This window comes from Monodelphis domestica, chromosome 3 (assembly GCF_027887165.1).
Source record: "Monodelphis domestica isolate mMonDom1 chromosome 3, mMonDom1.pri, whole genome shotgun sequence".
Lineage (NCBI taxonomy): Eukaryota > Metazoa > Chordata > Mammalia > Didelphimorphia > Didelphidae > Monodelphis > Monodelphis domestica.
In genome coordinates this window covers 69,620,271-69,635,355 of record NC_077229.1, presented here as the reverse complement: position 1 = coordinate 69,635,355, position 15,085 = coordinate 69,620,271, and the positions used below count along the sequence as shown (strand labels likewise).

The following is a 15,085-nucleotide window of genomic DNA, read 5'->3' as shown; positions in this document are numbered from 1 at the left end:
TACCTTTTAGTCCAGTGATTTACTTTGAATAAGTCCCCCTTGTCCCCTCCCTTGATGTTTCCCGTTTTAGTCCCTCCCTTTTCCCCCCTCCCCCTTTCTTTCCCTCCCTTTTTGTTCTCCCTCCCTCCCTCCCCCCTTTGGTTTTCCCTTCTCCCTACCCTTGTTGGGTAAGATAGAATTCAAGATCCCAATGGATCTGGATGTTTTTCCCTCTCAGAGTTGATTTCCCTGAGATTGAGGTTTAAGTAACCCCCCCCCTCTTCCTCTCCTTCTTATAGGAGTTTTCTTCCCCTCCCCTTCCCATGTGAATCTTTGTGTGAGAATGATTATTCTATTTGGTCTTTCTTTACCCCCTATTTATATATTACATTTTCCCCACATGTTGGTATACATAGATTGATATAAATGTAGTCCTTATAGAAGAGTGTTTGAGTAAAAGAAGAAGATAACATTTTTCCCCTTTCCTTAATATTTACCTTTTCAGGTATTCCTTGCTCTTTGATTTTCGGTATCAAACTTTCCACACAGCTCTGGTCTTTTCTTTGCAAAAAGTTGGAAATCTTCTATTTTGTTGAATGCCCATACTTTCCCTTGGAAGTATATAGTCAGTTTTGCTGGGTAGTTGATTCTTGGTTGGAGACCCAGCTCTCTTGCCTTTCTGAAGATCATGTTCCATGCCTTACGATCATTCAGAGTAGAACTTGCAAGGTCTTGTGTGACCCTGATTGGCATTCCTTTATATCTAAATTGTCTTTTTCTGGCTTCCTGTAGGATTTTTTCTTTTGTTTGATAGCTTTGGAATTTGGCAATTACATTCCTGGGAGTTGTCTTTTGGGGGTTTAGTGTAGAAGGTGTTCTGTGAGCTCTGTCAGTGGCTGTATTTCCCCCTTGTTCTAGAATCTCTGGGCAATTTTCTTTGATTATATCTTGTATCACCATATCGAGTTTGGTGTTTATTTCTGGCTTTTCTGGGAGTCCAATTATTCTTAAATTATCTCTTCTCCCTCTATTTTCCAGATCTATCACCTTGTCGGTGAGATATTTTATGTTCTCTTCTAATTTCTTGGTGTTTTCGCATTGCTTTATTAGTTCTTGCTTTAAAGCCTGGTTTTCTTTTACAGTTTGGTCAAACTGGTTTTGTAGATGCGTGAATTTCTTTTGCATTATTTCCCACTTTTCCTCCCAGAAGGCTTCCATCTTTTTGGTCATTTCTGATTCAAATTCTTCATGGGTTTGTGGAGAGTTTCCATTTCCTTTGGAAGATTTTGGAGCATTTTCTTGTAGGTCTTCTTCTATCTGCTCTTTATTTTGTATTTTGGCTCCATAGAATGTGTCCAAAGTCGCCCCTTTCTTCTTATTTTTCTTGGTATTTTGGGGCTTCTGTGCTTCTGTGGAGTTTGCCATCTCTGAATGTGGAGGATTAGCTTTTCTTATCTCTGTCTGGTGTTCAGAGGCTTTAGTCCTGGGCAGATTGTCGGTTCTATGAGGTTTCCCTGGGTTAAATTGAGTATGCCTCACTGGAACTGGAGTGGAAGGGTCGGACCAGGAGGCCACACTCTCCCCCGGCTCTCTGGGTCGGGTTGCTTTCCGGAAGTTGCCTTCAGAATAGCTGGCCGTGAGGCTGTTTCGTCGGCCTGGGGGGGATTGGCTTCGGCTTCCCAGAGCTCCGAGGGCAGGGACTTTCGCTGAGACTTGGATAGCAGGATCCAGCCCATGAGGCTGTCTTGCCCACCCTGAGGGTTGCTATTGTTTCAGACAAGCCTGCTCTCTGCAGCGGGAGCTCCGAGGGCAGTGACTTTCACTGAGATTTGGATAGCAGGATCCAGCCCGTGAGGCTGTCTTGCCCGCCCTGAGGGTTGCTGTTGTTTCAGACAAGCCTGCTCTCTGCGGTGGGGAGCTCCGAGGGCAGTGACTTTCACTGGGACTCGGATAGAAGGCCCTGAGGGTTGCTGTTGTTTCGACCCTGCTCTCTGCCGGGGGAGCTCCGAGGGCAGTGACTTTCACTGGGACTCGGATAGAAGGCCCTGAGGGTTGTTGTTCCGAGGACCCTGCTCTCTGAGCCCAGCAGGGCTGAGGCTTCCGGGAGCCTTGGACTCTTAGAAAGAGTTGAAGGTTTTGAGGGGAAGGCAATGAGTTAAGATTTGGACATGTTGAGGCTCAGATGTCTACAAGAAACCCAGTTCAAAATTTCCAAAAGGCAGTTTGTTCAATAGGAGTCATAAGACTGGAGGTCATGACAGAGATTAAGGGATGGATGACCAGATTTGAGAATCATCAATATATAGATGATGGTTAAATCTTCTGAGTTTAGTAGAATATTGAGTGAAATCTCATAGAAGAAGAGAGGGGCCCAGCTCAAAGTCTTGTAGGTCACCTACATTAAGCATTTATGACCTAGATAAGAATCCAGCAAATGAGACCAAAGAGAGTAGTCATACAAGTTAAAGGAGAACCACGAGAGTTGTGTTATGAAAATGAAAGAGAATGGGTTGATGATATCAAAGACTGCAGAAAGCTTCAGAAGAATGAGGATGAAGAAAGGGCCATTAAGAGATTTTTGCAATTAAGAGATTGTTAACAACATTGGAGAGAGCAATTTCACTTGAGCGATGAGGTTGAAAACCAGACTGTAGTTAAAACGAGAGTAGAAAGAAGGAAAGTGGAAGCACCTTTTATAGAGAGCTTCCTCAAGGATTTCAGTCACTAAAGGGAAGAGAGACAGGAGATTATAGCTCTCAGGGAAGGTGGATAAAAGGAAGGTTTTTTCCAGATGGGGAAGTAGGAAATCTGTCATTAGATTAGAAGAGTTTTTAAAAAAAATGAGAGAATGGGAATACTAGAGAGATTCTCTGTTCGATGAACGATGAAGAAAAGAGAGCAGATATTTTGGAGTTTCCTTCAAAATATAAGGGATATAATATATAAAATATAAAATATATATAAATATAATATATATATAAAATATAATCTTGTCCTTTCTACCCCCAGTCCTGTGTCTGAGATTTATGTTCTCATTTATTCTTCTAGCGAGTGAGATTGGTGTAGGGCCCTTCACCCATATCCGAGACCACGGATCAGCAAGAGACATGACATCAGTGACCAGTGAATCTACTGCAGGTGCCATGGGTAAGAAAATATTTCTTTTCTTTCTATTATACTGGTATTCATCCTTGCTCTGGGCCCTTGTTTTCCAGCTTTCAAATATGATATGGACTCATCTTCATAGTCCGAGAACAGGAAAGTTTGTGGTTAGGTGGTAAGACCCGGCAACTTCCTCTGTCCCATTATTGTCTGCCCAGATGTCAGCCTTTGGATGAAGAGCTCATGGAGGATTTTGTCCATTTCTTGTGTTAGTTTGTGTGTATACATATAATTTACTATGATAAAAGTCAGCTACTGGAGGACAGGCTTTTCTATGCCCAGCACCTAAAACCCTGAATGGAGTAGCTGATTCTTAACAAATGATTACTGCTTCATTTTCCATTTAACCTGAGCAGGTATCCGTCAGGCAGTTTGTCTGAGCCTGGATCCCTATCTCATCTGAGGGCCAGATGACAGGACAGATCCATCTACATATCAGTCTCTTCTTATTTAATACTTTCTCATGGTGGCCATGCACCCTGGAGCAAAAGTAGATCCTAATTTCTGTCAGTCTTTTTGTTTTGCAAGTGCTTGTCAAGGACAAGGTGCTAACGTGAGGGGTTGGGGACTCGGGACGTTCAAAATCCTCACAGGCTCTGGGGAACTCTGTCCAAATGGCTCCAAACTCCCCCCCCCATAATGTCACCACAGGAGATGGACCCTCCCTGGGAACAGAACCTCACACTCCTATCCACGAATCTCTGAGCCCAGGGCCAGGCTCCTTTCCTGCCTTAAGTACTCCCACAGCCTGCACAAGCACAGCTTCCCTTGAGGCTGCTACTTCATTGGAGGACCCAGGGCCAGCCGGCCTGACTCCATAGACTGAGAGAAACCCACAGGCAACACCAACTCCAGCTATCACCCTGCCTCCAGCCAGCACACAGGAAGTTTGCACAACAGCATCTCCCAGTCCTCCTGACACAACCACAGAGGGCAGCAGTGTCAAGGCAGGCACAGCCTCTGTTTCTGATCAAGTGCCTTCCACTTCCTGCCTCTTCCCAAATAAGCATATTTTAAATAAGCTTCCCAGGGAGGGAATTGGGGTGTGGCCTTGGAGGAAATGGGGAGTGTCTGTCCAGGGAGGGTCAGTTTGTGCCTTTCTAAGGAGAAGGGTCTTCCTCCCAGGTCCTTCCTGTCTATAGCCTTCCAATGGGCCACTGTAGGGACTTTTTCTTGGCTCCATATCTGTTGAATTAGTGTCATCTCTCCAGGCTTCCTCAACTCCATGCAAGGATAGTTTCACAATCCCTGTGCTAAAGTGATTCTCCTCTTCTTATTGATGGATTCTGATTCCACTAAATCAAACATATATGGAGGTTGTCCATCAGTGAGTCCGTGCTTTGAAGGGGGAAACTTGGTTATTCATCCTGTGGAGAAAAGTCAGAGAAGCCATGTATTTTTGGTCTCAGCAGATAGTAGCAACAATGTACTTTCCTTTGGGAGTCCTCTAATAATGACTTGACTGAGCTCTGGTCTCCCCTTCTGTCTTCCTGTAGGAGGTGATGCAGGTGTGGTGCCAGTCACACATGCCCAAGGCCATGAAGGACCAGGAAGCACAGGAGCACTGATGAGGAGCCCCCTGACCCCTGTGTCTACTGTTATTCCCACAGGTAAGTAGGTACCTCCTCTCTGTCTTTGTGTTGTAGGTTTATCCTTTTTAGGGCCTTGTTTCCCAGTCTTACAGAGGAAACATGAAATTATTTTAGAGATCAATCCTCAAGAACTCTTCTGAACCTCTGATTGCTTTCTTTGTACAGCCTGGAGAAGAGGAGTTTTAGAGGTAGGAGTGAGGTTCCCACTGCTAAGGTCTTTTATATAATCAACCATAGGTATAAAGTTGGAAGGAAACTTTGAAGTATCAGGTATTATGGATAGCCTCTCATTTTACTGATGTGGATACTGAGGCCTGGAGAAGTAAAGTAATTATCTCAGGGTGACCGGATATGCCTGGAAGGGACCCTCAATAGCCATCTAGCTGGACCCCATCATTTTACATATGGGAAAAGTGAGGTGCAGAGAAGTTAAGTGACATGCCTCATGACACAAAAGTAGAAAGCATCAGAGGTGAGATTTGAACCCAGGACTCTATTATGCTGTAATTCAAGGTCAACAGGAAAAGTCAGCCCTGACACCTCACATTGAATGGCTTCCACTTTGGGGAAGGTTCCTTCTATGAACTCTCCAAGGGTAGAGATGTGTTTTTAAATTTTTATTTACATCTCCAGTATTTAGGATAGGGCTGAACACATAGTAAACACTTAGTCGATGGCAAGTAATTGATTGCTTTGATCTAATTTATGAGTAGATTTGTGAGATTCAGTTTATTAAAAAAATTTGTCTTCAAAATGTATCTTATACACCTACCAACTGAACTTGCCTATGGAGAAGTGAAGGGGAATGGAATGAGCAATTATGTAATGCCTACTATGTGCCAGGCACTGTGACTATTTTTATAGAAATAGTATCTCATTTGATTCACATAACAACCCTAAGTGTTGGGTTTTATAGTTAGCCCCATTTTTCAGATGAGAAAAACAGAGGCAAGCAATGACTGCTTGATTTTCCCAGGGTCATACAGCTAATGAGTTCTTAGGTCAAATTTGAATTCAGGTCTTCCTGACTCCAGGCTAAGCACTATCTCCACTATGCCACCTAATTACTTTTATGGTCCGAGCCACAGAGTTTCCGGTGTCAAGAGTCAGGAATGGAGACAGATCCAAAGGCTCTGCTCTTTAGCAGTGAACTTGGGGAAGGTGGATGATGCAGATATGGGCAGAACACTTTATTTCTATCAGCCTTGACTTGCCAAGAGGAAAAGAATGGTTCTAGGACCTTCCCTTTGAGGCATGATTTCATGACCACCTCCCTAATCTTAGCTTAATAATTCACTTGGACCTTTGGTGATTGATTGCACTTGGCCCACCCATTAAATGCTGAATCCAGTCATTTACCTCTAACTTTTGTCCTTTCTGAGACATTGTTCTTCAACCAGGGATGCTTCTTGGTCACGAGTTTATGGATTGATTCCTACACATTAGCTCTGTGATTCCTGTGAACTGGTCCTACTCTAGTATGGCCTCTGAGTGTTTCCACGAGCTTCTGTAGCCAGGAGATCCTAGAATTGGTCAGAGGTCAGAACTGAAAAACTGGACCTCTCTGATGTTATTGTCTCCACATGGCTCCTGGCAGCCCATCAGCCTGGTGGACAAGGTCATGTTTGGAGTTCTAGATATGATGGAGATGAAGATGAGGAGACAAGTGTCTCTAGATCAGCAGTTCTCAACTTCTCAATATGTAGCAATGAGAATACATAATGCATATCAGGTATTTGCATTCTGAATCATAACTGTAGCAAAATTATAGTTTTGAAGTAGCCACCAAAATAATTTTTGGATGACTGCAACATGAGGAATTGTATTACGGAGTCATGGCATTAGAAAGGTTGAGAACCACTGCTTTAGATAATCTTAGGTGAGGATTGGAGGGAGACCATCAAGCCATTTCCTGGATAAGAAACTTCAAGGAAGGGGAAGTGTGTCCCATGTACCATAAAATCCCTAAAGCATCCTTTTATTAAATTGTGACTGATATTCCCCTCTTAATTTATATTGCTCTTGTTTAATAATCCTTGTTCAGACACCTATTTCCACTAGAAAATCACCTATGTTATTAGAGAAGCTGTATGTCATTCAGCATTGCTGATGAGAAATCAAGCCATATCTGATTGGCATGTTGCTTAATAGTCTATGATGCTTTTCATCTTTTAAAAATTAACTTTAAAATAATTTAATTTAAAGATATGATATTTTCCTAATTAAACCTAGTAACCATTTTCAATATATGTTTTCTGAAATTATTAGGTCCAAATTTTCTCCCCCCTTCCCTTCTGTCCCCCTCTTGGAGAGATGGTAAGTAATTTGAAATGGATTATACATGTATTATCATGTAAAACATAATTCCATATTCGTCATTTTTATAAGAGAACACTCATATAAAACCAGAGCCACATAAACTGTACATAAAATAATGTGAAAGGGAATATGCTTTGATCTGCAACTGACTCCCACATTTCTTTCTCTAGAGGTGTAAAACATTCTTGGTCAAAAGTCCTTCAGAGCTGTCCCAGATTGCTCTCTTTTTGAGAGTAGCTACAACTTTCACAGTTGATCAAATGCAGATCAAAGCATCTCCCCTTTAAATTCCATTCAAAATTATTCATGTTATATCTTATAATAGTTTCTGTTTCTTGTTTCTTCTTGTTGTAAGGTGCTGTCCAGCAGCCCTTACAAGAAAGGAAAGATAGAAGATTGACCCTTGGGGGAAGGGCTGAAGCCCAGGGGATGGATAAGAATGGAGGCAGACACCAATGCAATATTACCAATGAGCAAGCTGCACAGATCAAGCTCCAGCTTACCTAACTTCAAAGGACATGAGGCAGTTAGATAACCTTAAATCAACAACACGGGAATTAGGAATGAGTATTGAGATCAGCTGAGAGAAAAGCCACTGATCCCTTAGAGCCCATGCTCTAAGTAGGGACCACTCTGGCTAGAGGATAGGAGATTAAGAAGGAAAGGTGTTTCACAGAGATAGAGGAAATTCCATGAGAAAGCTGTTCTTAGCCAGAGGCTAAGCTCCAGGAAGGAGAGGGACAGGTGAAGAAGATAATAAGGGCTGTTTCTCTGTCAGATGCTTGTATTTATTACCATTGTGATGCAAAGGGACTTAATACATATTAATGAAGACACAGTGGATTGCCATTGGTTCAGTTGTAAATTACCACAAGGCAGAGGCATGGATTGTCTCAGTCAGGTGAGCACAAAGAATCCTGAGTTTGTGCCTAAACCTTAGGAATGCTGGGATCAAAGGTCAATGCCTTTCTTGCCATGGGCAGGTCTGAGCATGCTCTTTCCTAAGACAATCCTTACAGATTAATTATTTCCCTTGTGTATACACAGGTGTGGATTGTTACACTTGTCATGGTTATTGTTTGCCTAGTAATTATTGATCTGAAGAGAGCTGTTAAAGAGAGATGAGTGAGGAAAGGTAGTAGTCAAGGTGGAATGGCTCTTGTTGTACTCTCTCACTCTCTTCTCCTGGTCTATGATAGCTGAGGAATATCTCTTGGAAATGGTGACCCTGGGTGATGTGCTGGTTGTAAATCTTGAAATCTCTCAGACTTGTGAATGTTAAAAATTTCCCCATCAGGGAATTCTTAATTGGAACAAATTCCCTACTGAGAAACATTCTCCATTTTGACGTGAGAACTCGCCAGGATCAGAAATGGGAGGACTTCTACTCCAACCGTACTTAAGGCTGCTTTAGGGGAGAAAACTCCTTGCTATGGGAGGACCCCTATTCTACCCATACTTAAGACTGCTTTAGGAGAGAAAACTCCTTGCTAAACAATGAAAGTACTTGGACCCATGCTTATAATAATGCAAGGAGTTCTTTGAGCCAGGCCTGTTTTTAGAATTGATACAATGGGATGCTAGGTACCTAAAAGGGTTGGGCAAGTTTTCTCTTGATGAGATTAGTTGACTCAGCTGTGTTTTCTCTGGTTCAGACTTACTGAGGAGATTAGTCGACACAGCAGCATTTTGTTCTGATTCAGACTTACTGAGGAGATTGGTCAACTTAGCAGGAATTTAGATGGGCAGTCCTTTGGAAAGCATCTACAGTGATTGGTAGATGTAGGGACTTAGGGGAGGTGACATGGGAGAAAAACCCCTATATAAGAAAAAGCAGAATCTCTTGAGGATATATCATTTTGGAGAAATCCTTTTGGAGGATCTCTGATGAGGATCGCTTGGGAAGAATCTCTTGAGAGAGGCTCTGGAGAAGGGAAGCTCTTGGAGGACCATCTCTAAGGAGATCTGGCTGGAGCTCCTCTGAGGGGACTCTGTCCCTCTGGAGGCTCTGGAGAGAGGCCCTTTGGAATTCTCTCTGGTGAAGTCAGCTGAGATGGAGCTGGCCTGGTGTCACTAGAATCCTTGCTTAGACAGACCTTGTGGTGAGTGTTAAAGGACTGACTGACTGATCTTTCTCTCTTAAGACTCAGGTCTAGGCCATGTTGGCTTAAGGCCCTTCATACTTATTTCCTTTTTCTATCTTTCTTTGATTACTCATTGTATTATTAATTAAAATCTCTGTAAACCCAGTTGACTCGGGTATTTGAATAATTGGGAATATATTCCCTGGTGACCACCTTATAGTTGATTTAAAACAGGACACTGTAGGAAAACATATTTTGAGCAGTCATAATGTTTTTCCTTGTCTCTCCACATTTTAAATGCCACAGTTTAAGGCTAAAACTTATTTTAAATCTCACATGGTATAAGTAAGTTAGGGGAAGGTTTCCCATATTGAGTGATAAGAGGGTTACCCCAGAATTAATAAACACAGTCTTTTAGAATTGTAAGCCTCTCCTCAGTTCATGACTCAGTGGGTAGTCCTGATCAGAATTACTTTTTTTGCAATGGCTGTTCACTAACCTCTGTGAATTAGCTTCCTCAAAGATCCTTGAATAAATCCCTTTCTTCCAATTTGACTGTGGCTTAAATTGGTTTAATAAATACAAGATATCTGGAAGTGGGCAGTTCAGGTGGAGATTAGTGGTGTCCCTATATCTAAAGCCTAAGTGTTCCTTCTTTCTGGATACCTTGGGCAAACCAGAAATTCACCTCCCCTTCCCAGTGTCTCCTTAAGATAAACTTCATCTTGGGATGAAGGCAAGATAAGGCAGGTGCTATTAGACTGTGGGGTACTGTTGAGTCTGAGGCCTCTACAGGTCCAATGGGATCTGAATCTCTCTTCCGCTGTCAGGCAGGTATAAATTTCTTCTTGAGAAGTCCCAAAGCTGATACTCCTGGCTATCTTTTAGCTGGCTGTTGGCTGATCACCAGCAAGGCAAGAAAACCTCTTCTCACCTCAAGATCAAGTCTCAAAACCCACCTTTTTTCACTGGCATTCTTCCCCATCCCTGTTCTACAGCCATGTTACTCTGCTTCCAACAGTCTTTACCCATCAATCATGTCCTCTTCAACATTCCATTTCTCATCCTCTTTGCACATTACTCTTACAGTCTTAAATTCTTCCCTTCTTCATAGATCTGGAAGATAAACTATTCTATGTTCCCCAAATTTAGTTATGGTATCACTCATTATATATAAATCACATACTCATTTTGATCTTATCTTGCTATAGGGTGTAAGATATTGGTCAATACCTAGTTCCTGCCATAAACTTTAATTTATAAAAATCATTTTTAGTTATAAGTAGAAAAATTTTTTCAATTTTTCATATTAATTTTATTTTAAAAATATTTCTCTGTTTACGTATTTCATTTTCTTTCCTTCCCCTCTTCCTTCCCCCATCCCAAATCTAATAAGCACTTCCACTGGGTTATATAGATGTTATCACTGATACCACTTCCATATTATTCATTTTTGGAATAGAATACTCTTTTAAAATACAAACCTCCAATTGTATATCTATATAAACAAATGATTGTCATTTGTTTTTCTTCTGGGTTTCTACTCCCACAGTTCTTTCTCTCGATGTAGAGGGGAATTGGGATTGTCTTGTAATAGCAAAGTCCATTATATTGGATTGTTTCACAATGTTTCATTTTCTGTGTATAATGTTCTTTTGGTTCTGTTCACTTCACTCTGCATCAGTTCCTGGAGTTCTTCTACAGTTCCTGGAGTTCTTCTTTGATATAGAATTCCTTTGGTTCATCATTCCTTACAGTCCAGTGTAGTATTCTATCACCATCATAAACCACAATTTGTTCAGCAATTCCCCAATTGAAGGTCACGTTACCCCCCCCCCCATTTTACAATTATTTGCCACCACAAAGAGCACAACTATGAATACTTTTGCACAAATATTTTTCTTATTATCTCTTTAGGGTACCATTCTAGTAGTGGTATTGCTGGATCACAGGGTATGCATTTTTTTGAAGCTCTTTGGGCATAGTTCCAAATTGTCTTCTAGAATGATTTGATCAATTCACAACTCTACCAGTAGTGCATTAATTTCCCAATTTTGCCACATCCCCTCCAACATTTATTATTTTCCTTTACTGTTATATTTGCCAATCTGTTAGGTATGATGTGGTACCTCATTTTTGATTTGCATTTCTCTAATTATGTGGGATTTTAAACACTATTCCATGTATTTATTGATAGTTTTGACTTTTTTTTATCTTAAATCTATCTGTGTCACTTGACCATTTGTCAATTGGGGAATGACTTGTTTTTTTTTTCTTTTTTTACAATTGACTTAGCTCCTCATAACGTTAAGAAATTAGGCCTTTGTCAGAGAATTTTGTTGTAAAATTTCCCCCAAATTTATAGCTTCCCTTCCAATTTTGGTTGGATTGATTTTATTTGTACAAAATCTTTTAAATTTAAAGTAATCAAGATTATTCATTCTATATTTTGCCATGTTCTCTATCTTTTGCTTGGTCTTAAATTCAATTTCCCACAGATCTAACAGATATACTATTCTGTGTTCACCTAATTTACTTATAATTTCCTTCTTTATGGAAATTATCCTGGTATAGGGTATGAGATATTCATCTCACACTAATCTGTCTCATACTGTTTTCCAATTTCCCCAGCACTTTTAACAAATAGTGTATTATTGTCTCAAAAGCTGGGATCATTGGGTTCATCAAAAACTATCTTCCTGAGGCCATTTACCCCAAGACTATGCCATTGATCCCCCTTCTATCACTTAAGCAGTATGTAATAATTAAAATAGTGGAAGACTTAAATTGTGGCAGATAAAAAAGTGTTTGGCTTAAATTGTGACCACAGAAATTATGGTTTCAAGAGTGTCTTGTTTTTAAATCAAATATAAGGTGGTCGCCAGGGAAAAATTCCCAATTATTAAATATACCCAAGTCAGCTGGGTTCTATAGAGATTTTAATTCATACAAATGAGGAATTAAAGAAAGGGGGAGAGAGAGAAAAAGGAAATAATGGGAAAAGATAGGTCAGCCCAGGCCAGCCCAGGCCCAAGCCCTAAGAGAGAGATCAGTCAGTCTTTTATCCACTCACCACAAGATTTGTCCATCCAAAGATTCTAGTGTTCAGAGAGACACCAGTTCAGTTTTGGCCAGCTGCCATCTCCAGAGAGAGAATCTCTGAGACTCTGAGACTCACCCAAGACTAAGAGAATTTTCTCTTATGTCACCTCCCCTAAGTTCTCACATCTACCAATCACAGTAGACATTTTCCAAAGGATAGACAATTCTTAATTCACACCTAAGAAGGTTTGAACTTTTGATTAAGTTCACACCTGAAAAACCTCCGAGTAAGTTTCTCACCTCTTTGCTCCTTGTAAATTCACAAGTTGCCTGACCTTTATAGGTACTTAGCACCCTTTTGTATTAGATCTAAAAATAGGCACAGATTAAGAACTTTTGCTTTACTATAAGTATGGGTTTAAGTATTTTTCATTTTTCAGCAAGGAGTTTCTTCCCCTAAAGCAGGCTTAAGTAGGGGTGGAGTAGAGGTTTCACATTCCTGATCTAAGTTCCTTCATTATTTAAAATGAGGAATGGTCTTAACCAAACCTTATGAAGTAGGGTCTGAGAATTTTTAAGGTTCACAAGTACTATACTTGATGATCACCACTTTATAATACAGTTTAAGATCTGATACTGCTAGGACTCCATCCTTCACATTTTTTTCATTCATTCCCTTAATATTGTTGATCTTTTGTTTTTACAAATGAACTTCGTTATCATTTTTTCTAATATTATATATTTTTTGATAGATTGATAGCTATGGCACTGAATAAGTAAATTAGTTTTGATGGAATAGTCGTTTTATTATATTATCTTATCCTACCCTTGAACAATTAATATTTTTGCAATTGTTTAGATCTAGTTTTAATTGTATATAAAGTGTTTTTTAGTTGTTTTTGTTTAATTCTTGAGTTTGTCTTGGCATATAGATTCCCAAATATTTTACATTATCTAGAGTGATTTTTAATAGAATTTCTCTTTCTAATTCTTGCTGATGAATTTTTTTGGATATAAAAAGAAATGATGATGATTCATGTGCTTTATTTTGTTTCCTGAAACTTTGCTAAAATTATCATTTCCACCAGGTTTTTAATTGATTTTCATGGGTTCTCTAAGTATACCATCATATCATTTTTTTTAGATTATCCTGAATAATTTCTGAATTTACAAAATCATCAGGATGTCACTACATAGCAATAGTAACTTGTTTTGATAATGCTTTATAAACCTTAGGACCTTCTAACAATACTGTGAGGTAGAAACTAAAAGTATTATATACTCTTTCCATTTTACAGATGAGACTGAAATTCAGAGAGATTAAAAGTGACTTTTTCATGGCCACACAACTATTAAGCATCAGAGCCATGGTTCAAACTCAAAAGTGTTAATTCCAAATTTAGTATATCTTTCTGTTATGTCATTGTCCCTCATTAACATGATTTTTTCATCAAATTGAGTAACTATACAACTTGTATTAGCCATTTTATGAAGAACTAGCAAGCTTTATTTAGGTTACAAAAAAGGGAATAGGAAAAAAAATTTGTAGCATTCATTACAAATATTAAGTAATTCTACAAATACTAGGTAGTGTTGGGTTAAATTATGCAATTTATTTAACTGTTATTTCATAAAACATAAAGAAGCAATGCTCAAGTAGATGAATTTTCTGTCTGGCCTTTGTAAAGGCAGAGAGTGACATAAAATCATCACATTTTGAGGACTGAAAAAGGTGAGGTCAAGATGTAAAGTGGACAGAATTTGAAGAATCTATATGAATATTCACTTAAATGTTAACAAAAGTACTGATTTCAAAATTGGAAGGGACCCCAACTACCATCTAGTCCAACTTGTACCCTAAAATGAATTCTCACAATAGCATATTTGACATTAAAAACTTCACATCTTTTTCAGAGAAACTAACAATGCTTCCCTATATTGTCATTTTAAATTCATTTTTTAAGGGTAAGATTTTGGTTTTTTCCCCCCTATTAAAATGTTGACTTTTTTCTTATAAAATCATCCTGGCCATAGGACTTATTCGACAAGACAAGGAATTGGATATATATCCTGCTGCTATATGTATTTTTATTCCCCAAATCAAATTCCCGTTAATTACCCTTTCTACTGTGAATGGTCTGATATCTACTATTCTGTTGTTCCTGTCAGAATACATCTGATTTCAAGTTGTAAGCTACCTTGGTTGGAGTTTCTTTCCCTTGCGACCTCTCTAATATCCATTTTATGTCTACTCTATCCCTCATGTGTCCTTCCTCTACAGTTTTCTACCTTTCCATTTTGCTCTTTAGGACTCCTGGCATATTTTTTTTTTAAAATATATTTTATTTGATCATTTCCAAGCATTATTCGTTAAAGACATAGATCATTTTCTTTTCCTCTCCCCCACCCCCCATAGCCGACGCGTAAGTCCACTGGGCATTAGATGTTTTCTTGATTTGAACCCATTGCTTTGTTGATAGTATTTGCATTAGAGTGTTCATTTAGAGTCTATCCTCTGTCATGTCCCCTCAACCTCTATATTCAGGCAGTTGCTTTTCCTCGGTGTTTCCACTCCCATAGTTTATCCTTTGCTTATGAATGGTGTTTTTTCTCCTGGATCCCTGCAAGATGTTCAGGGACATTACACCGCCACTAATGGAGAAGTCCATTACATTCGATTATACCACAGTGTATTAGTCTCTGTGTACAATGTTCTCCTGGTTCTGCTCCTCTCGCTCTGCATCACTTCCTGGAGGTTGTTCCAGTCTCCATGGAACTTCTCCACTTTATTATTCCTTTTAGCACAATAGTACTCCATCACCAACATATACCACAGTTTGTTCAGCCATTCCCCAATTGATGGGCATCCCCTCATTTTCCAGTTTTGGGCCACCACAAAGAGCGCAG

The 15,085-nt window shown here is 39.6% G+C and overlaps 1 protein-coding gene across 1 annotated transcript in view; it reads left to right on the top strand.

The window, feature by feature from the left end:
* LOC103100660 (mucin-16-like) overlaps window positions 1–15,085 on the top strand; it is a 195,532-nt gene that overhangs the window by 5,928 nt on the left and 174,519 nt on the right. The window contains exons 2-3 of the mRNA XM_056820974.1: window positions 3,028–3,126; window positions 4,638–4,751. Of these exons, the coding sequence (XP_056676952.1) occupies window positions 3,028–3,126; window positions 4,638–4,751 (213 nt within the window). The remainder of the gene's footprint in view (window positions 1–3,027; window positions 3,127–4,637; window positions 4,752–15,085) is intronic.